General features: G+C 43.9%; 2 protein-coding genes across 3 annotated transcripts; both read left to right on the top strand.

Moving 5' to 3' along the window:
- The first annotated feature begins 211 nt into the window (after nucleotides 1–211).
- pcsk1 (proprotein convertase subtilisin/kexin type 1) lies at nucleotides 212–13,240 on the top strand. The gene is made up of 14 exons (XM_079265467.1): nucleotides 212–544; nucleotides 1,767–1,871; nucleotides 1,965–2,087; nucleotides 4,769–4,915; nucleotides 5,911–5,987; nucleotides 6,680–6,768; nucleotides 7,639–7,811; nucleotides 8,139–8,351; nucleotides 8,456–8,556; nucleotides 8,668–8,901; nucleotides 9,902–10,059; nucleotides 10,165–10,298; nucleotides 10,400–10,561; nucleotides 11,123–13,240. Exons 1-14 carry the CDS (start codon nucleotides 356–358, stop codon nucleotides 11,558–11,560), a joined length of 2,343 nt encoding a protein of 780 aa, XP_079121593.1. The 5' UTR covers nucleotides 212–355; the 3' UTR covers nucleotides 11,561–13,240.
- A 1,081-nt stretch (nucleotides 13,241–14,321) lies between these two features.
- Nucleotides 14,322–16,881, top strand: LOC306775216 (globoside alpha-1,3-N-acetylgalactosaminyltransferase 1-like). 2 transcript variants are annotated; one of them, XM_079265526.1, is made up of 4 exons: nucleotides 14,349–14,406; nucleotides 14,536–14,580; nucleotides 15,179–15,241; nucleotides 15,632–16,881. In XM_079265526.1, the coding sequence occupies exons 2-4, from the start codon at nucleotides 14,547–14,549 to the stop codon at nucleotides 16,576–16,578; spliced, it is 1,044 nt and encodes a 347-aa protein (XP_079121652.1). In that variant the 5' UTR covers nucleotides 14,349–14,406; nucleotides 14,536–14,546; the 3' UTR covers nucleotides 16,579–16,881. The 2 variants fall into 2 exon arrangements, with proteins under 2 accessions (XP_079121651.1, XP_079121652.1); XM_079265525.1 differs by having other exon boundaries at nucleotides 14,322–14,580.
- Nucleotides 16,882–20,518: the final 3,637 nt, after the last annotated feature.

The raw sequence follows: 20,518 nt of genomic DNA on the forward strand, positions 1-20,518 counted from the left end.
CCCTCAAGGACTCGAACTCTCTTACCTAAGGTAGACGCCAAACTGACGTCAGAGCACCCGTAATTTGACGTGTGTACACCCCCCCCCCCCATGACGACCACACACACAATGCACACACCAGCCCTCCCCGTCACTAGTATTTCCTCTCCTCGGCGAACCAATACCGCGCAGTTTCTCGTCCGCTCGACCTCAGCCAGCTGTTTCTTTAGGAATTAACAGAAAACAAGGAGATTTATTTGTAGTCACCACGAAACATTTATACCTCGGAGTTGTGGCTGCTTTCTCGGGAGCATTTAAGCTATTTGTACAGATATATATATTTATTTTTTTCTCATCTGGTTGAATTTCCTCTGAGATGGAAGTGAGATGTCATCCAGCGGTGATGTGTTGTGTGTTCGCCATCCTCTTCCCCGCGGGTGCCCGGTCGATGGAGTCCTCTTACGGGGACAGGCAGTACCTGAACGAGTGGGCAGTGGAGATCCCCGGCGGACTGGCCGCTGCAGAGGGGATCGCCAAAGAGCTGGACTACAAACTGGTCCGACAGGTAGGCATTTATGTCCCCGTGTTTAGACTTGAGCAATAAAAGCGCTTAATTATAATGATATATTAATTATAATTATAATTATATTAGATAGGTGTGTGTGCTGGCTGTTTTAATGGATCGTTTTAATGGATCGTTTTTTATTTGGCGTGATATCAAAGCAAACTGGTACCTGAATAATGTCTCGTTTTAATATCAAACACCTAATTTAACAGCAACTCAGCAGAAACCATAAAAGCAAAATGAATCATGAAACGGTCTACAATACCAGCCAGGCAATAGCCATATCAATTATCATACTTTGCTTGATCAAGCCATCAGAATGGAAACTCCTTCCTTTTATGATAGTCCTAAAGCACACTGTACATTTTCAGCACCCTGCTAAATCAAAGGTGGAGGATTTAATCAATCTCTGACTCACTGTTTACACACTTCTGATAACTCTGGTTTTCATATCCATGTTCAGTACGGCCCTGTTTTTTTCCCCAGCATTTCAGACTGACTCATGCAGTCTTCTCCTAAACAAACACATTAGTCATCATAAGGACAGCTCATTAATATGAAGCCTGTAGCTCTGAACATCAGCGGCCAATGATTAACGCAGCTGTCTTGGATACTGAGGCTGTCATCTTCACACATAATCACACACATATTCAGTTTTTATATTACATTACATTCATTCAGAGGACACTTTTTATCCTAAGCGATTTACAGCATCAGCCTCCAAAAGAACAAGAGCTAGATGTCATCAAAATAGTAAACTAATTGACACATTGCTTAGCATCAGTCCATTGCATGAATGTGGATATAAAATGCTTTACTTTCCCCAAAGATGCATGGAAAGAATTGGCAGAAAAGCATTCACACCTGTAGGTCCCATTGTGCTTTGTTTTTACAATGTTTTGGTTGAATACATGAAAATAAAACTTGTAAATACTGTATGTCATGCTAATCAGATTTCTAAGTACGTAGTTTACCCTTCACTTCATAGAAGAACACCACACAGTGTATCATAGATAAAATAGAGGCAGACATTTAGATGTAACAGTGTAGTGATCACACCGTCTGAGTTTAACAGCTTCTTTTTGTTTCTCCCCTGCAAAACTGAATTCCTGAGGCTTTTTGTGAGAGATAATAATGTTTCTAGACCTGTAGGACAGGCTTCAGCGACCAGATGGCTGGTATTATGTCATTTCCTATCTGTCTCTTGCCTTCCTCTGTGCAGATCGGGGCCCTGGAAGACCATTTCTTGTTCAAACACCGCAATCATACCAGCAGAATGAAACGAAGCGCCAACCACATCACCAGGCGGCTGTTGGAGGATGATCGGGTGAGTGGCCACTTTCCTCTGCTGACTTGTCGTGCTCTGCGCGCGATCGTTTTGGTCTCATTGTAACGGCCGCCTCCTCTCGTCTGTGTGTAGGTGCTGTGGGCAGAGCAGCAGTACGAGAAACGTCGCAACAAGCGAGCGTCCCTCGGGGAGTGCAGGGACTGCCCGGTGGATAAGCTGTTTGATGATCCCATGTGGAACCAGCAGTGGTACCTGGTGAGTCACCACTAAGGCTTGAAAGTGATTCACACACAACACAAAGCAGCAGATTAAGCACTGATAGAGAATGTGCATGAGGAATTCAACAGGTGGCTCAACAATTAATCTAGTTTGTGCTGGCTTAAAGATGCCTTTTTTTAGAAACATATTTGAACACTGTGGACTTTCCAGAGCTCCAAAGACAACAGATTTCATTCGATATCCCCGTACTGGTCATATGTTGTGCACTTCTGTTGTGTGTGGTTGAACCGCCTGTTTGCTGTTAAGCTGGTCTGTTCTCCAAAACCCTGTGCGTGCTGGACAGCTCCACACTGCTCTCTGCTCTGTCCTCACAGTGACCTCATGCCTCCAGCGTCCAGGCCACTGAGTGTGTGTGTGTGTGAATTATACCTATAGCAACATGCATTTGTACGCACACAGGGCTGTTTCAGTAAGTTTGCATGCACGCATGTGTGTAGAAATGCACAAAAAGCGGGGAAACAAAACATGAAAGCGGTGTAACAATAGCACGCTATCGGGCAGCTCTAGCCAAAAGAGCCATTTGCTAAATTGGTGGAGCAGTCCGTGTGGAGATGAGAGGAGTGCAGAGAATATAATCCAGCGGGATGGAATAGAGTAGAGCCGTGCATTAAGTCCCAATTTACCCTGAATGGGATGGTTCAGCCCATTCAGGCAAAGCAGCAGAGAACAGTCGACTGTCACAGCTGTGCATCCCCTGCCAGATCCGTTACTTTATCCTGACCGTAGGCTGACCCCAAAATCTTTACTGATTTGAATCATTAATCTTGAACTATGCGACTGTTCTGTTGACCAGAGCACGTACAGTGGATACAACAGTGTTTCTGGGTGCTGCTTATATTTTCTATTCTTTACCAGATCAAATTAAATACATTAAAACACAAGCTACTCCATTAGGGCTGCAACTGCAGATGATTTTTCGATTAAATGAATACGTTTTCATAACATGTCAGAAAATATTGAAAATAGGCAGTCCAAAGATATCTAATTTATAATGACGTGAAATGGAAAAAAGCAGCTAAATTGATTGTTAATCAATGATTAATGCAATTAACCAATTATCAAAAAAGTTGCTGATTTCTGTTCTAATGTATTATTTCGTAATGATTTAAACACCATAATCAACTGTAATATGTTGATGTGATGCCAATACAGTATATACCTAGAACAATGACCATTAATGTTAATGTGTGTGTATCTTTAAATAAACGGTAAGCATTCAGAAGAGAGAGAGAGAGAGAGAGAGAGAGAGAGAGAGAGAGAGAGATTCACATTACGTTCTCTCAGCTTCCACTTCTACGCACCTGCGCTAACCGACCATGAGTCACACGCTTGTGGGGAATAAGAAACAAATTGAGATGAATCATTTTTGCCGATGAGAGATGATGGCACTAATGGAATTGGCCTTAAAGTGCCGCTTAGTGTATTTCCACATCACTCTGTGCCTGTGTTCACAGCAGGAGCCACATACCAGTTCATACAAAGTATCATTATTCGCTCTCCAGCAAGGACAAAGCTCAGCACAAAAAAATAGCTGGAAAGAAAATAACATCACAGCCACAATGCTGTGATGTTATTTTCTTAGCTCCAGTATTTGCAAATGTAGACGCACATATGACGCCACGATGACATCAGAGTGAGGGTGGAGCTGTGTGACGGAGGCACGGAGCCTGATCATTTAATCAGGGAGTGACTCATACTTGAAGCTTGAAATTCCTCCTGCCAGAGAGGGAGGGAGAGAGAGAGAGAGAGAGAGAGAGAGAGAGAGAGAGAGAGAATCTATGTTAATTGTGCATGGAGGGATCTCATTGTGCTCTGGCGTGTGTGTCCACTCTCTCATTTCACATGCGATAGCTGCAGAGAGACTTGCATAAGCTGCTGTGTGTGTTTGCTGTGCAACATTAAAATCGATGCATGGCCGGCCACTGAGAGCCCCCTCAGCTGCTACCAGCATCGACAAGTGACTCATTTGGTCTTACACCAAAACAGGCAAGCTGTAGATATGAGCTGGTCGGGAGTGAAATCCTCTTGAGCAAATGGCCATTGAAACGCATCGTGTGACAGCGTGACATCTGCTGCGTATTTACATTGAATGGGCTCTATTGACTGTCAGCTGGAACTGATACTGTCCAAAGAGAAAGAGCGGTACAGACAAGATGCTAGTTAGAGGATTGGGGAGTCAAAGAACAGGAAAAGAGGCGATACACGACAGGGATGAGTCACGTCTTGGGGTGGCGCTCTGCAGTGTCTGTGCATAATGCGCAAAGAGCGAAAGAGCAAAGTGGGTTCTTTTTTTAGTCTTAGCCGTCTCCAGCTCAGAATCATACTGTTCCCGAGCAGACAGGCATCGGCCCTGCTCACTCTCCCTCACTTCCTGCCGATTTTCCATTCAAAACAGCCCCCCCCCCCCCCACAAAGCCTGCATCATTATGACCCTCTGGCAGCAACCTGCCTACAAGTGGCCATAGGAGTGCACTCAACAAGCCAACAGTCAAGTATTGAATTTCTGTAAATGTCAGTGGAAGAACAGGCAGGCGGAGTGAGCTGGAGGACTTTGGCTGACCTTCTTAACATATCTGATCATATTTAGAGAGCCTGTTCAGAGCTAATCCACACACAATTTAGCTTGATTTACAGATTTTGTAATTGTATCTTCACAGCAAGACACTCGGACGTCTTCCTCGCTGCCGAAGCTCGACCTGCACGTGATCCCCGTGTGGCAGAAAGGCATCACGGGCAAAGGAGTGGTCATCACCGTGTTGGATGACGGGCTGGAGTGGAACCACACGGACATCTACTCCAACTACGTAAGACACTGTTTCCATGGAGACAGCCTCCGTCGTCTAGGTCTGTCGTTGCCATAGCAACGCTGCTGGTGACACCTTACAAGGCAATTGATTAAATAAATTAAAAAAGCCGGTATTAGATCTTCAGTGCGATAAGGTCTGCCTCTAAAAAGCCATTTTTCATGTTTTTAATTCCTGGGTATTCTGCTCTGAATGATTACTCACATTTAGGGGCGCAGAATATGAAAACATTTCGTTTTTTCCGGACAGTGTGAAAGGGGGTTGCGGATAATTGCAAACCGATGAAAGCGAGCACGGCTGAAAGGGAGTTCAGCGAGGTTTTCATCTTTGCATCGTTTCTCCTGTTGAGAGAGGCACTCTGAAAACATAAAAAAAGCCACATCTGTGGTTTGGTTTCAAACAGCGCTGTTGCTTTTATAAACCGCTGCATTGCCAGCGCAAAAGAAGGGAAGAGGAAGAAAGGGATTGTGGGAGGGAGGGAAGGACATAATGTATGACAACAGGGCTGATGGAAACAACTCCCACTGTAATTAAGTTAACGCTGATCAGAGAGGCTTAACAATCACGGCATATGAGCAGCGATCATTTGCATAACTTATGGATCCAAAGTGACAGGCACAGGCGTCTGCTTTAGATCGGATATTAAAGCGGTTACTGAAAGGAAGCATTCATTTTGATTTCCTCTTTAATAAGAACATCATTTGTATATTGAATTGCATTTTACGCTGCAGGAAATGATGGGACAGGCATGACTTTCCGCACACAGTGTAGCATTTCAACCCCCTGCTGTTTGTCAAACCAGGAATATTTCAAAATATAGTTGTGGACAAGCACCCGCTTCCCCTCAGAGTCATTCAACGTGTTGTTTCACCATTATGACACATCAGTCTCTCCTCTTGTCACCTACCAAATGTGTCTCCATGACAGCAGATTGGCTCTGACAAACGTACGCTGACGTCAACCCTTGATATATTTCTGTCTGTTGTTGTTCAAAGGACGCAGCAGCGAGCTACGACTTCAACGACAACGACCCCGACCCTTTCCCCAGATACGACTCCACGAATGAAAACAAGTGAGTTAACTGTGCGGAGAGTTGATATTGGCCATTTTTGTGGCACGGGCTGGCTTATTACAGGGTCCCAGTGTAATAATTAATAAGCATAACATAGGCACAGGAACAAAGAAGCTGATTCTGCACAAGCATTGGAAGACTCAGGATTCAGTTTACTGCCTCAACTGTTTTCTCAGACCATGCCTGGAGTTAATGGCTCACCGTCTGTTAGCTGTCAGACAGACACACACACACACACACACACACACACACACACACACACACACACACACACACACACACACACACACACACACACACACACACTCCTCTCTGCCAAACAACCCTGTGCTCTTTTGTTGTCTATACTCAACAGATCAAAGTCTTTTCTTCCAGATGAATAATTGCAGAGCCACACAACTCGAGAATCTCCCTGACCCTGTCATCACAATCGATATTTCTGCTCTAAACATGACCTTTTACAAGAAAAATGATGGAATCAAACGTTATAGTGGCCTCTTGAGTTTTGCATCCTATGAAATAATGAGTGCAGGTGAAACAGTTCAAGGTAGCCATGAGGGAAACACAATGCATTTCCTGCCTTTCACACCCAAAGATACAGCTCTGAGTCTGACTTGAGGTGAGGGATGGAGCCGAACCGAAATATGCAGGATTAGTGTTAAGTGTGTATTGAATATGTAATTGTTTCTTAGACATGGGACCAGGTGCGCTGGGGAGATCGCTATGCAGGCAGACAACAATAAATGTGGTGTTGGAGTGGCATTCAACTCCAAGGTTGGAGGTAAGAGCTTCTTCTTTTTTTTCGTGAATATCATTTTGTTTTGTGTGAATTTCATTTATGTCGTTGTCTGTTTGCTCAGACAGACACTAGAGACTGAGAAATTCAAATTGCACTGCTATGAGGGATTTAAATGAGCATTGATTAAATCTGTTTGATATCGGCATGGAAACTGAAAGCCTTTGTTTTATCACCAGTGATATACTTGATATGTTATACAATAGCTTTGGTGGGTGCTTGTGCACCATACGTTTTAAATAGTCTACGAAAGAAAAGGACACAAAGAGAATTCATCAAGTACTTCCGTTCTGAGCACTGTTGTTAGATACCAAAGGCTGCATATCCCTGGTTTTTAATTTATTTTATTTATAGCCAGCAGGGAAGGAAGATTTCCTGATGGAGATCTGATCTTTACACCCGATAGTTAACGGCACAATGAGCTCCAATCCACCCAAACAATGGTTTGCAATATTTAGGCTGCAACGTTTGAAGGGCCAGGGTGGCCCGCTGGTTCTTAGTGCATCTCAAGAAACAAACATCACACATTTTGCTGCCCTAAAACACAACTGTATTATTCATAACCTTTAGATTACGGCTGCTTTAATAGATTTAATTTAGTTGTTTTCTCTTTATTTACTGCTATGAGTGCGTAAATTGCGACATTTGATGTCAGCTTAGCCATGAATTAATGAAACGTCTGCAAATATGCCTGATCTCACAATGTCAACGAAAGTGAAAGAATAATCATGTATCCGCCCCGTGAGTCCAAAATTGAACGGGTTCTTCATTGGCCCATGCTTCACCCTTTCCATCAAGTTTCATGAAAACAGAAGGCGTAACTGGGCGCTAACGTTCCTGCACCCCTCTGCTCAGGGATTCGTATGCTCGACGGAATCGTGACTGATGCCATCGAGGCCAGCTCCATTGGGTTCAATCCAAACCATGTGGACATCTACAGTGCTAGCTGGGGACCCAACGATGATGGCAAGACAGTGGAGGGCCCTGGACGCCTGGCCCAGAAGGCTTTTGAATACGGTATCCAGAAGGTAAACGATAGGACGGGCAGCTTGTATTCAGACTCAAGCTGGTGTGAACCCAGACTGAGGTTCTTAATGGGAGCTATCTGCAGCAGTGATGGGAATCAGATCGCATATAATCAATAAGGACAATGTTACTGGAGTTACCTAGAAGTATTACATCTAATACCATGAAACAATTTTCCTCATATTTATTATTTCTATAACAGTATTATGGCAGCAGCTGAATGTGTGTAACAACACGGTATCTGATACAGCAACACATCTAGCGTTTCTTATCGTCTTCAGCTCTCTCTCTCTCTCTGTCTCTCTCTCTCTGTCTCTTGTCCTCCGCAGGGCCGTGGGGGGAAAGGCTCAATCTTTGTTTGGGCATCAGGTAATGGTGGGCGCCAGGGCGATAACTGTGACTGCGACGGCTACACGGACAGCATCTACACCATCTCAATCAGCAGCGCCTCCCAGCAGGGCCTGTCCCCGTGGTACGCAGAGAAGTGCTCCTCCACTCTGGCTACAGCATACAGCAGTGGAGACTACACCGACCAGAGGATTGTAAGCAACTACGTCTGTCAACTATGTTGTGTTTTAAGTCAACTAACCTTATTTGTGTTATCTTAATACATGAATTTCGTGACACTTTGCCTGCTTGCTTTCAGACGAGCGCTGACCTGCACAATGAGTGCACTCAGACTCACACGGGAACGTCGGCCTCTGCCCCTCTGGCTGCTGGAATATTCGCCCTTGCACTGGAACAAAAGTACGTAGTGCTGTTGCTCACAATCTGCATGTGATATTCTTGTCATTTCACACTTCTACATCGATATCAGTAAATACTCATTGGTCGGGCTCTGCGTCTTCCCTCCCGCAGCCCAGATCTTACCTGGAGAGACCTGCAGCACATTGTGGTCTGGACCTCCGAGTTCGACCCTTTGGCCAATAACCCAGGCTGGAAGAGGAACGGAGCCGGGTTGATGGTCAACAGCCGGTTTGGCTTCGGCCTTCTCAACGCTAAAGCCCTGGTGGACCTGGCGGACCCGGCCACGTGGAAGCATGCGCCTGAAAAGAAGCAATGCATCGTCAGGGATGATTCTTTCCAGCCCAGGTATGCGGCTGCTTCACAGCTGCTCTCGTCTACCATTTGAGTTTTGTTGTTTGTCGCTTTGCCAACAGCCCGGGATTTCTGGCCTCTGTTATTAAATGATAGACGTAGCTGCACATTACAGTGTATACATCTTATATATTATTAGAATACACGTTGTGACCCAATGCAAATGATTACATTTTGAGATGGAGAACATTGTTCCCTGAAGGAAACAGATTAAATGATCTGTGATATTAAAGAAGCATCTGCTGCTCTTCCAGTGACATCATGACGATAATTAATCTTAATCCCGGGAGGATTAAAATTAATCAAATCTATTTCTTTTTTTGTAAATCTCAATTCTTCATGATTGCAGCTGAGAGCATTTGAATTTGAGGTCAATCATCAACTCTGAATATTCATTAATGCTAATAGTTAAACAACGGGATTAAATATCTAAACCCAAAAGCGGCCGAGCACGGACAGAAACTCAACGTCCCGTTCAGCCGTCTGTTTGCATCCCTTCATGAATTATTAACCCGAGATCCACGCCTAATGCTCAGCTGCTATACATTTTGTCCCACCAGTAGACAGCAGCTACAACCAACTGAGTTCTGCGTTCCTTTAAGTGTCCATTTTTCAATTTGCAGTTGGATTACGGGGCTCTATAGCACTGACACCCAGTGTCCCCATTACCTTGCTACATCCCTGTCTAATCCCGAGGATTTGGCTCTCCATTTCCCTCAATGCTTAGTGGTCTAACCCTCTCCAGCTTTATGGCAGCTTGAACACGGAAATCCTTTCATTCATGTCTGGGATAGATGAGGATTAACTGGTTTTGCAAATGAATGACCAAACCTGTACATCTTGTTTTCATTTCCAAAATTGTGTTTGTCATTGAATTATCTCACAGTGAAATGTGATGTTTGCAGTAGTTTGTTGAGTTCCACCCCGCTGCTGTTTCCCAGACAGTAATGAGAACATGTCAGGGAACTACATGTTTGTGTGTCTCATCCCGCAGGGAGCTGAAAGCAGCAGGGGCGATCACGATAGAGATTCCAACCAAAGCCTGCGTGGGGCAGGAGAACGCCGTCCGCTCATTGGAGCACGTGCAAGTGGAGGCCAGCATCGAATACACCAGGAGAGGGGACCTGCACATAACACTCACCTCCCCAGCCGGTTAGAGATGTGCACACACACACACACACACTCACACAGACGCACACATTTGAGTGAAATAACCAAAGTTCGCAGATGATCTAACTCTTTGGATTTTCCCCTCAGGCACCAGTACAGTGCTGCTGGCTGAGCGAGAGAGGGACACGTCCTCTAATGGCTTCAGAAACTGGGACTTTATGTCCGTCCACACATGGGGAGAAGATCCTGCTGGCACTTGGACCATAAAGATCACAGACACTGTGAGTTACAGACCGAGCATATTTGGCTTGTTTGTATAACTCCTGAGCTTCTGTTTCCTGAGTTCTTGCTGAGATCTAACAAACATTATCTCCCCTCAAAGTCGGGCCACATGCAGAACGAGGGTCGAATTTTGGACTGGAAGCTGATTCTTCACGGGACGTCGGAGAAGCCGGAGCACACGAAGAAACCTCGAGTGTACATTCCCTACAACGCTGTACAGAACGACCGCCGGGGTGTGGAACACATGGATGACATGATGGAGGCGAGTACAAACGTGGTTAAGATGTAGAGGAAAGGAACGGCTGTTAAATGCAGATGCTTTGCAGATATAATGATGACCATGTTCACCATCTTAGTTTGGCATTGTTAGCATGCGCGCCAATTTGCATAAAACACAAAGTACAGCCGAGAGTGATGGGAATGTCATTGGCATATGCACATTATTTATAGCTTTTTATTATGTGCTCTCCAGGATACTTGAAATCAAACAGTGACTATGAGGTTTAAGTGTCGACTTTCAGTTTAAATTTGAGATTGTTTACGTCCATATTTCGTGAGCAGTGTAGAAATTGCAGCACTTATCACAATCACAGTCATTGTTTACTTTTAGATCCATTGTGTTGGACTAGAGAGCCAAATAAATAGATCACTGCTCAGGCATTTTGGGATTGTATTGATTTTTTAAGTAAATATTATAAAAATGTAATATGAACAAACTAAACAGATGATGTTTTTCTATCTTTGTATAGATTCATGGATTATTTTTACCTCTTGCGTCACACACCATTAACATGTCTCCTCTCTGTCTGTCTGGTTGACACAGAAGCCCACACAGGCCTATCCACCTCCAAAGACTGAGTCTGCACGAGCCTCCTCTCCTTCCGACCCAGAGAAGGAGCCCAAAAAGCCCTCAAATCCACCCTCCTCCCCCTCCCTGGCCCTGCTGCGTCTCCTTCAGACGGCCTTCAACAGGCAGACCCCCGCCCTGCAGCAGCCACAGTCTGTAGCCAGGGCCTCCTCCGCCTGGAGGAAGCAGCAGCAGCAGCAGCAGCAGCCGGGCCGGAGCCTCTCTCCTCCTGCGACAAGACTCCCCCCTCAGACGCTATACCAGGCTCTGGACATGATCAACAAGTACCAAGGCCCCGAGGACAGTGTCTACAGCGACTACAGCGATGGCTTCTACAGCATCAAGCCGTACAGGCACAGAGATGACCGACTGCTGCAGGCCCTGTTCGAGATGATAGATGATAAGCGCAAGTGAAGGCCCGGAGAGGACAGGAGAGAGGAGACGAGAGGAGAGATTTAAGATTGGGGGAAGCGTGGCAATGTGTTGGTTGGGGAGCAGCAGAGGAGGAGGCAAAGAGAAGAGAGGAGCAAAGGGATCTGGTGTTGGAGGTGTGGAAGAGAAGAGAAGAAATACAGGAAAGAGAACTTTTCCACTCAGTTCTCTACCCCCCCCCCCCCCAAAAAACAAATGCTGCATATCTGATCTCTTTACCTTCATTTGCCAATCACCGTTCATTCATTGATTCTGTCATTAAGTCGTGCAAAATTTCCAGTCCACCCGTGATTCAAAACTCTGCTACACACTGTACCTCCATGTAGTGACAGTCGAAGCATTTAATCATAAGGAAGGAGGGGGAGGCCGTGTGTCTCTTCTCTTCACTGCCTGCTCAAGCATGCCAACTTTAGAATATACGTTTTGTATTGCTATCTATATATTATCTATATATTCTACAAAGACAATGATTGTAAAATGGTTTTGACAACAATTGACATCTAAAATGTTCACTTTCAAAAATCCTTTTTGGTTCTATTAATATTTTCATGTCATTTCGATGTGTTTCACACTATTATGGGACAACTTCTCACCTTCAGAGGACAGATTGATCCTTAAAAAACTGACATAAAGTCATGAAATTAGAGTCAGCATACATTCAAAATGAAACAAAATTTTTAATTGATCGGCAATTCGAAAGGTTTGACCTGTGTTGACAAAAGATTAATTCTCAGGGTGTCAACAAAGCTCAACAAAGTATTAAGATAAATATATAGGATGCAAGATTATATACTCTAAAAGTATGCAGACTCAAAAAGAGGAAACATAACCATCCTCTAGTCTGGTAATAATTAGGGACAGATGGAGTCTTTCAGTTGGAGTAGCGATACATTCAAAGTGGAAAAAATATAATCTTCTTGTGCTATTTGTTTAATTTTGTATAAGTACAATGCTGCATTAAATGAAATATTTTTCTAAGGATCCTCATAGTTTATGGAAATAATATATACAGTATCAAACCCTTCTCTTTTCTTGTGGCATGGTTCACTCAATAGCTGCACTACACTACAAATGAAGTTATAACTACAAATGAACACTGCCAAAATCTTTCCTGTCAAAAAGCTTCCGTGTATTTCACTGGATGTACGAATGGCTAAAATGTTGTTTGTTCATCCTCTGCAATATGCGAACTACAAACAGTTCCTTGAACCCTGGACAGATTATTGCATTAATATTACTTCTCTGGTATTATTTATTTGATATTAATGGACCTCTCACACGTCCATCAACTCTGTAGACTAGGGGCTCTGCACTGCAACCTTCGAGCACATTCATCTTGAACGCCTTAATATATGCTGTAATAAATTTGCATACTCATCTCCACACGGTGTCGATCAATTTATAGATGCTATTGTAAGTGTTTCTGACATGAATAGTTATGGATCTTCTATGCAGAGTCTCTATCCTCCAGCTTGGAACTGCCTGCCCCGCTTCTCTGCCAACAAGGTGACGGGAAATAGAAGATGTTTGGGACAACGCTTCACCCTGTAATCTATCCATTCTTTAGTGTAGCCCGTGCTGTTTTCTTTATGTTTTTGTTTTCGACTGACGCTTCAGTCCAAAGTTGTTTACACAAACCAATATTATGTTGCAATTTCTGTATGGATATACAAAATAATAAAGAGATTTATCGTAATAAACTGCAAAGTGACCCCTTGAGTCTGTTTGAGTCTCTGGCAGCAGGAGGGGGCGTCAGGTGTGTCTACAGTGACAACCTGTCGTATAGATAAATGAGAATATAGGGCGAGGGGATCTAATGTATTAAACATGTGGTTCTCACGGGACAGCGACATACAATGAGTATCTTAACTTTCCACACTACATAATACATAGTTTTACTTTCTAAATGCAGGACTTAGTGGAGTATTGTCACTGTGTGGTGTTATTGCTTTGACTTCAGTAAAGGATCTGAACACTTGTTCCACCACTGATTGTGAGTATGTTGTCATGCTGCTGTTAACATGGTTGTATACGTGATTAAATATGCATTCCGGCCTTTTTCAAATTTGAAACTTTGAATCGTTGCCAAGCTTAAAAAGGGATTTTATCATTCGGCCATATGGCCCAGCCCTAATGAGACACACTAGCTGTTAAATAATGAAACACAACACTCACAGTCCAACACATAATACATGTCCTTACGTTGAGTTCAGCAACTGTGATCAGGATCCCTTTCAGGGCTTTGAATTAATAAAAGATCTTTGACGCTATTTCCCACATTCAACATCATTACAGAATCATAGCTCGATAATAGATATTAGATAAAGCATGCTGTCTCCTGATGTTTTCTCTTGATTGTCCTCCACTGTATTTCCTATTGAGTGCCTCCACCTTGTGGACAGAAACAATGCAACACCCTGTTGACGCACACTGCAGCCTGGTTTATAATACGGTATTGTGCCTGTCTACGTCCTACCAACTCTTCTCTTCATAGAAACAGTTGAAATGTGTAAAACGACCAGCCATCGTCTCACCTCCTTCGTCCTCAACATGAGTAGGAGGAAGGAATGAAATCCCTCTTTACCTTGAATTCTATTCTATCAAGTCTTCTCCTGCACTCCTCGGCTCCTCCCATCAGCCCAGATTCCCCACATCTGGTTGCTTTGGTATTTCTCCAAAAACTGAATACTGCAAACGAAAGAAAGAGAGGGGGGGGGGGGGACGAGAAAGAAAATATGTTAAGAGAAGGGAGTGGAAAGTATCATGAAAGCAAGGACAAGAGAGTGAAAGAGGAAGCAAGGAAAGAAAATGATCATTGGTGGAACAAAGTGAGTTAAACAGCACATTTCCAGGAGGAGACAGAGTGGGCAGAGGAGAACCAGAGAGGGAGCGAAAAGCAGAATTATTTTTGCCAAAAATAGCAGCCTCAGACAAAGGTTTGTGTGTTTATCCACCAGCAGGTCAAAATATGGCGCTTTTCCCATTCTGCAAGACGCCCGCAGGTCAGTAAAAACCTCAGCCACTGCTCCACCTCTTCTGCTCGTGTCACATCTGGTTGTTTCCCCCCCTCACCTGTCATTGAGCTGTGACTGCTGTGCGTGTACATGCTCAGTTAAAACGCCAAAGCTTTTTCGAGCTTTTCTCAGATGATGTGAAGGATGTGTAATCTGATCCTGAAAATGTGTCCAGCAAATGGCCTCGCATGTGCTTCCACTGAAGTTCTATCTCATGCAACGTGTAACTTGTGATTCAGTACCGATCTCTTCTCAGTCTAGCTTCTGCTATGTGGTCTTTGCTCAGCCTCACATGCACAGTTTCAGATTACATCGTCTTACTGTGTATCCCACTTGTCACTGCTCGTTCATTTGCGTGTACATATTGCATATGCTTTAAAGATTAAATTATTTGGGCAATCACGGGTTGCTACACTTCCAAAAAGGGGGATATTTCGGTATCAGCACATTCTTTTCATTCCATGAGCTTTGGTCTTTTCTACCTGTCGGATTTAAAGGAACATTTGAAAGAAAATGCACTTCCAGGAAAAGCATGTATCAACTTGTACCGGTTTCATTTACATGTGTATGTTTGTCCTTCAAACAGGACCAGTCAGAGTGACGAGAATACAACTGGTTCTGTACTGCCTTCTCCTGTCTCTTATCATATGTAAGTGTACAGAAGAATTTATTCCACTCTAACACCGTGTCGGGACAGTAAATGCACATACAGTTGAAAAATGTGCTTCTGGCAAAGTGAATGTAAACTACAACTTTGTTGTTGCATGCTAAGTAGATCCTGTCTCGTCCTGTTGTCATGATTGTAATAGATTATTAAAAATACGTTGATATCATATATGTATATATGTCGTCAAAATATTCCAAACAGACATATGGTGAAAGTTATAAAGTGCTTTGAATAAGGTCAGTTGTGATCATTTGGAATGAACTGGGTGACTTTTCTCCAGTTTAATAACAAACGTGTACATATATGTACTTCACAAAAAGTGTCACTGGTTGGAGTTGAAATAAAAAGTAAAACCATGTTTTGCCCCTTCAGACTTCCTCAATGGGCGTAAAGCAGCTGTCAGTGTGGAGTCACCTCATCCTATCTTTCATGCCTTGGGCATGGACCGGGCCGACATGCCGGTCATCAAGGCAACGGCGCCACAAACTCCTCTGGAGACCCCTTGGGGTGCTCCTTTAGTGTGGGGCGACACCCAGAAGTCAGCTAGGCACAGGGCTAAATTCGCACAACAGGGAATCCGTATAGGTCTGCTGGCCCTCGTTGTGGGAACGTATGCCCAGTACGTGCAACGTTTCCTCTCCTCGGCTGAAATCCACTTTCTCCCCGGTCAGATGGTCACCTACTACATTCTCACAGACAACCCCCGCACCCTGGATCCCCCCATCGAGCTGGGCCCTGAACGACAGCTGAAGGTAGTTCCTATTGCAGAGCTGCCCGGGTGGGAGAGGTTGGCTCGTCGCCGGATGGTCCTGCTTGCTGATGTCATCAAACACCCGATCAGTAGCGAGGTTGAGTACATCTTCTGCGCTGACATCGATCAGGAGTTCGTGGCCCCTGTGGGAGAGGAAATCCTGGGAGACCTGGTGGCCACGTTGCACCCAGAGCACTACGGGATGCCAAGAAATGCATTTCCTTACGAAATCCAAGAGGGCTCATCAGCTTGCGTGGAGGAGGATGAGGGAGACTACTATTACACCTCTGAGTTGTATGGAGGGTTGGTTTCTGAGATGTACAGTCTGGCTCGAGCCTGTTCTTTGCTTATTCTGCAGGACCAGGCTAACGGGGTAGTGGCCAGGGGCCTTGAGGAGAGCTACTTGAACCGCTACTTGATCGATAACAGGCCCACCTTCGTGCTTTCCCCAGAGTACAGCTGGTGGGCCTCAGCCCTGGCTCCTGATGTGCGTGTACACAGGCTGGTATCCTTGGGAAGGAAATGCGAGGCTTATAATAAGCAGAAAAAGAATCAATGTAAAATGTAGGGTTCTGCTGGCCGAGCCCACTGAAGTATGAATGCAGATCTCACTCCAACATGGAGAACTATTGTTTTCAGTGTTACATTTCCTTTTTGGGGAAGGTCTCAAAAATGAGCAAACAGTGTTATGACAGGACATGGGATGAAGGGAGAAGATGAAAGAGAGGGCACATGTTCCGATCATTTGTATTCAATTAATACTTCATAATCTCCATTTTGTTTTCTGTTCTATTTGCCAATAACTGTAGCCTGTAATCACACACAAGCAAACTGCACAATCTGCTCTCAATTAAAGACCCATTTGTGTGAACAGTTTGTCTGCGTGCTATCTCTTCCACAGCAGACAAAATAAGAAAGTGACCTGTCTCTTTAAACGGAGCACTGTGCTCTCCATTAATGTCAGCCTCGGAGATACTGCTCCAGTGGCTTTGTGGTCAACAGCGATAAGAGTCAACAGTGTAAGTGCACACTTTCCCCGCAGTGGCCAATCATTAACTGGAAGAGCTGCTGTTTCAAGGTCCTTAAATACCAGGTGGGGGGGAAAGATGGATATAACGGGGTGCTGTTTCTCCAGGTTACAGGAGCTGCCAGGTTTACGCTTCAGCCAACAGTAAAATAGGTTTGAAATGTGGTGGAACTGGTTCAGGAAGTAATAAAGTCATTTTCATTCAAAAAATGGATATTTTCCCCATTATGTGTTGGAGTACAAGGGAAACTCAAATGACCTGAAGTTGGTGGTTGTCTGCTTATCTCTTTCTCCCTCCCTCCCACACACAAACACAGAAATGCATGCTTCCACGTTCACACTCTGCTTCTCCTTCTTTCAATGGGAAGTTTAAACAGCAGCAGATGGCTTTTCTCACTGCCAACAGAATCTGCCTCAGGGACAGATTGCCACGTGGAATTGAAGCTGGAGTTGAACTTTAAATAATGCGTAAAAAAAACTAATTTTCAGTTATGTTTCACTCAAATCTAAAAATCCACTGCTTGCCACACGGGTGTATTTATGTTGACTCACTATCAGTGCTTTTTGAGTGTTATCTCTCTTAAATAATAATGGTCAAACATGAAGAAAAAACTCTCTGTCTGACTGGCAGGAGTTGATTCCAGGCTGTGAGCATCCTACAATATATTACAGACAACACAGGAAATCACTTTAACTTTTAACTTCAAGTATCAACACTGTGGGTAAATTTCAGATGGAATATTAATGGAGTAGCCCAAATCACAACTGATTGTGACTGACACAGTATAACGTGCTTAAATAAACAATAAATAAAAGGGAATAAGTAGCAAGAGATTGCTGGTACCGACCGACATATGAATAACGGGAGTACTAATGAACTGCTTCTTTACATTACATTACATTACAGTCATTTAGAAGACGCTTTTATCCAAAGCGACTTACAATTCAGATTACATCACATTCATACACGTAGGCAATTTTGGGGTTCAGTGTCTTGCTCAAGGACACATCGACATGCGACTAGCGGAGCAGGGATGGAACCGCCAATCCTCTGATTGAAGGACGGCCCTGCTCTCCACTTAGCCACAGTCGCCCGAGAGACACACCTGAACACATATCCAGACAGAGAACGGCCAAGTTTAGCATCGTGAAGGATCACCTGGTTAGCAGAAATACAATTCTGGAAATAACCTAGCAACTTTAAATGTAAACCGTCTGATCTAGACACAGAAAAGGGGCACATCTATCACTGTTACTGATTTCAGGCTCCCGACTCCTGCCCCTAAAACCTGTGCCTTTGATTAGCACTAAAATCTGAGCCTGGCCAAATAATACATCTATCAATGATTAACTTCTTTTGTTTTTGAGAACAGCTTGTAAGGTAGAAGGATACCCTCGGCATTACACAGAACTGTGATGAGGAGTAATGTAGGGGAGGGGGGGAAACTGTAAGTGACAAAAGCGAATGTAACATTTCCTCTGTTTTCAACAAAACGTTAAACAACGAAAAAAGTGCGCTCAGTCGAGTGCAGATCTCTGCAACAGCCACTGTATTGTGTGACGAATGAATGCAACCCACAACTGGCTATCCACGCATATATAGACACCAAACTTCCTCCAAACTTAAAAACAAGCGACAATGAATACAGGCAATCGGCTCAAAGGCGTTGTATAAGACACGTTATACAATCTTGCCAAAAACCAAATTAAACTCATCAAGCTGTCTTCTATAGAGACCAAAACCTTTTTCTGTACCAGCCTGTCAACATGTTTATGTCTGCTGTAAGGTTGTTCATATTAACATGGGGGTCTGTGGGGATGAACAAGCTTCAAGTGGATAGTTAAAGAACTGCAGTTTTTTGGCCCTTACGCGTTGGCTTTATTTCTCAGTGCGGGAGGTTGCTGCTTGCAGCTGAGCTGAGAGGTACACAGCAGAGTGTGTACTGGTAGTTCAATTAGCTGTTAGTCAAACAAACAGTACAGTCCATAAGCTGTTAGCCAAACAAACAGTACAGTCCATAAGCCGTTAGCCAAACACACCGCAAAAAGTAGAAGATGGGGGCCGTTCGGAGATGCACTCAGCTGTCAGAAGTCAATAGCAGTATAAGACAGAAAGATGATTTGAGAAGGAGTGAGTCACCACAACCACGAGAGGTACAGCCATGAATGGGAACACAAAATATTGAGTAATTGCTGCAGCAGAATGCAAATTAAGCCGTAGACAGAAACTCACTCACATACGCCACCCATCGCATCATTCGACAGGCGGAGACCATAATAAATGTTTCCACATTTGAAAGCTATTTGTCAGAGGTCAATCCTCATAGCAAACTGGTTACAAGTAAGGACTTCCCAGTTCAGTAAACCCTATGTTTAATGTTTAGCATCTCACAAAGCGTGAAGTATTCTTTACACTGCGATCTTGGGTTTCCATCAGGTGACACCTTCGGGGCCTCTACAAACACAAAAGCTCTAAAAACCAATGAGTCCTAGCCCCCCCCCCCCCAAAGGCGTTATTTGCACAGCAGGCATTCTGTCAGACAAATCAGAGCACCTCTGGAATTAACCCAGGTTAGTTTTTAAAACCGGCATGTATTCAAACCAAGAAGAAGAAGAAGGTTGGCAAAGTTTTCAACCCAGTGAATTTGTTTCAAATTTTACATTCCACACATGTATAGATATTTAAATAGCTGCAAATCTTTGCGGGACAGTTTAGGTTGAGAAATATTAAGAACTAATTTGTTGATGAGTTAATGTGCAAGAAGTCTGAAATGTGTGTGTGTGTGTGTGTGTGTGTGTGTGTGTGTGTGTGTGTGTGTGTGTGTGTGTGTAGGTGTGTGTGTATGTGACTCGCCAGGGGGATGGGTGGGGTGTAGAGCTATGGTAATCTGCTGGATTCACACAGGCCTTACCCCACCCTGCCCGAGGCTACTCCACACCAAAACATGCTGCCCTAATCACCGGGTCAAGGGGACTGCCACTAGAGAGATAGTGGAGGTGCAGCTCACAGGGGGACACACTTGTGCCCATTGTGCTGATGTCACATTACATCCCATATCATTAAAGGGAAGCTCATGAAAGATGATTATAGGGCGACATATAGGCAAAGCGGTGCACAAAGTAGCATGTGCAAAATGTTATGAAGTATAAAGCAAAGTAGTTCAGAATCGTATCGATTTAGATTATGCGGATATTTATTACAATGCCTGCTAAACGGTATTTGATTAAAGTTTTGTTTCCACTGAAGTATTGTCTACAAAAGCTGTTGACAGATTCAATAGGCTAGAATTAGTTATGACATGTCAGCAAAAACACAGCAGGCAGAGGCAGTTTCGCCAAGAGGTAACTACAGAGAGAGGCTCCGGGCTTACAGAAAAAAGGGAAACTAGATACTGGAATGTTTCTGTTGGCTTTAAAAGATGAAATTTGACAACAGGCTGTCTTGGTTTTGTAAATGGATAGAAAAAAAACCATTTGTACG

The sequence above is a fragment of the Melanostigma gelatinosum genome, assembly GCF_949748355.1.
Source record: "Melanostigma gelatinosum genome assembly, chromosome: 3".
Taxonomy (NCBI): domain Eukaryota; kingdom Metazoa; phylum Chordata; class Actinopteri; order Perciformes; family Zoarcidae; genus Melanostigma; species Melanostigma gelatinosum.

What these genes read in the sequence shown, in the direction of transcription:
- pcsk1 (XM_079265467.1), top strand. Translation starts at nt 356, where the DNA reads ATGGAAGTGAGATGTCATCCAGCGGTGATGTGTTGTGTGTTCGCCATC. An exon ending in GACTCCACGAATGAAAACAA is followed by an intron (nt 5,988 to 6,679) that starts GTGAGTTAACTG and finishes ATTGTTTCTTAG; the next exon opens with ACATGGGACCAGGTGCGCTG. An exon ending in GATGATTCTTTCCAGCCCAG is followed by an intron (nt 8,902 to 9,901) that starts GTATGCGGCTGC and finishes CTCATCCCGCAG; the next exon opens with GGAGCTGAAAGCAGCAGGGG.
- LOC306775216 (XM_079265525.1), top strand. Translation starts at nt 14,547, where the DNA reads ATGGCGCTTTTCCCATTCTGCAAGACGCCCGCAG. An exon ending in ATTCTGCAAGACGCCCGCAG is followed by an intron (nt 14,581 to 15,178) that starts GTCAGTAAAAAC and finishes TCCTTCAAACAG; the next exon opens with GACCAGTCAGAGTGACGAGA. An exon ending in TCTCCTGTCTCTTATCATAT is followed by an intron (nt 15,242 to 15,631) that starts GTAAGTGTACAG and finishes TTGCCCCTTCAG; the next exon opens with ACTTCCTCAATGGGCGTAAA.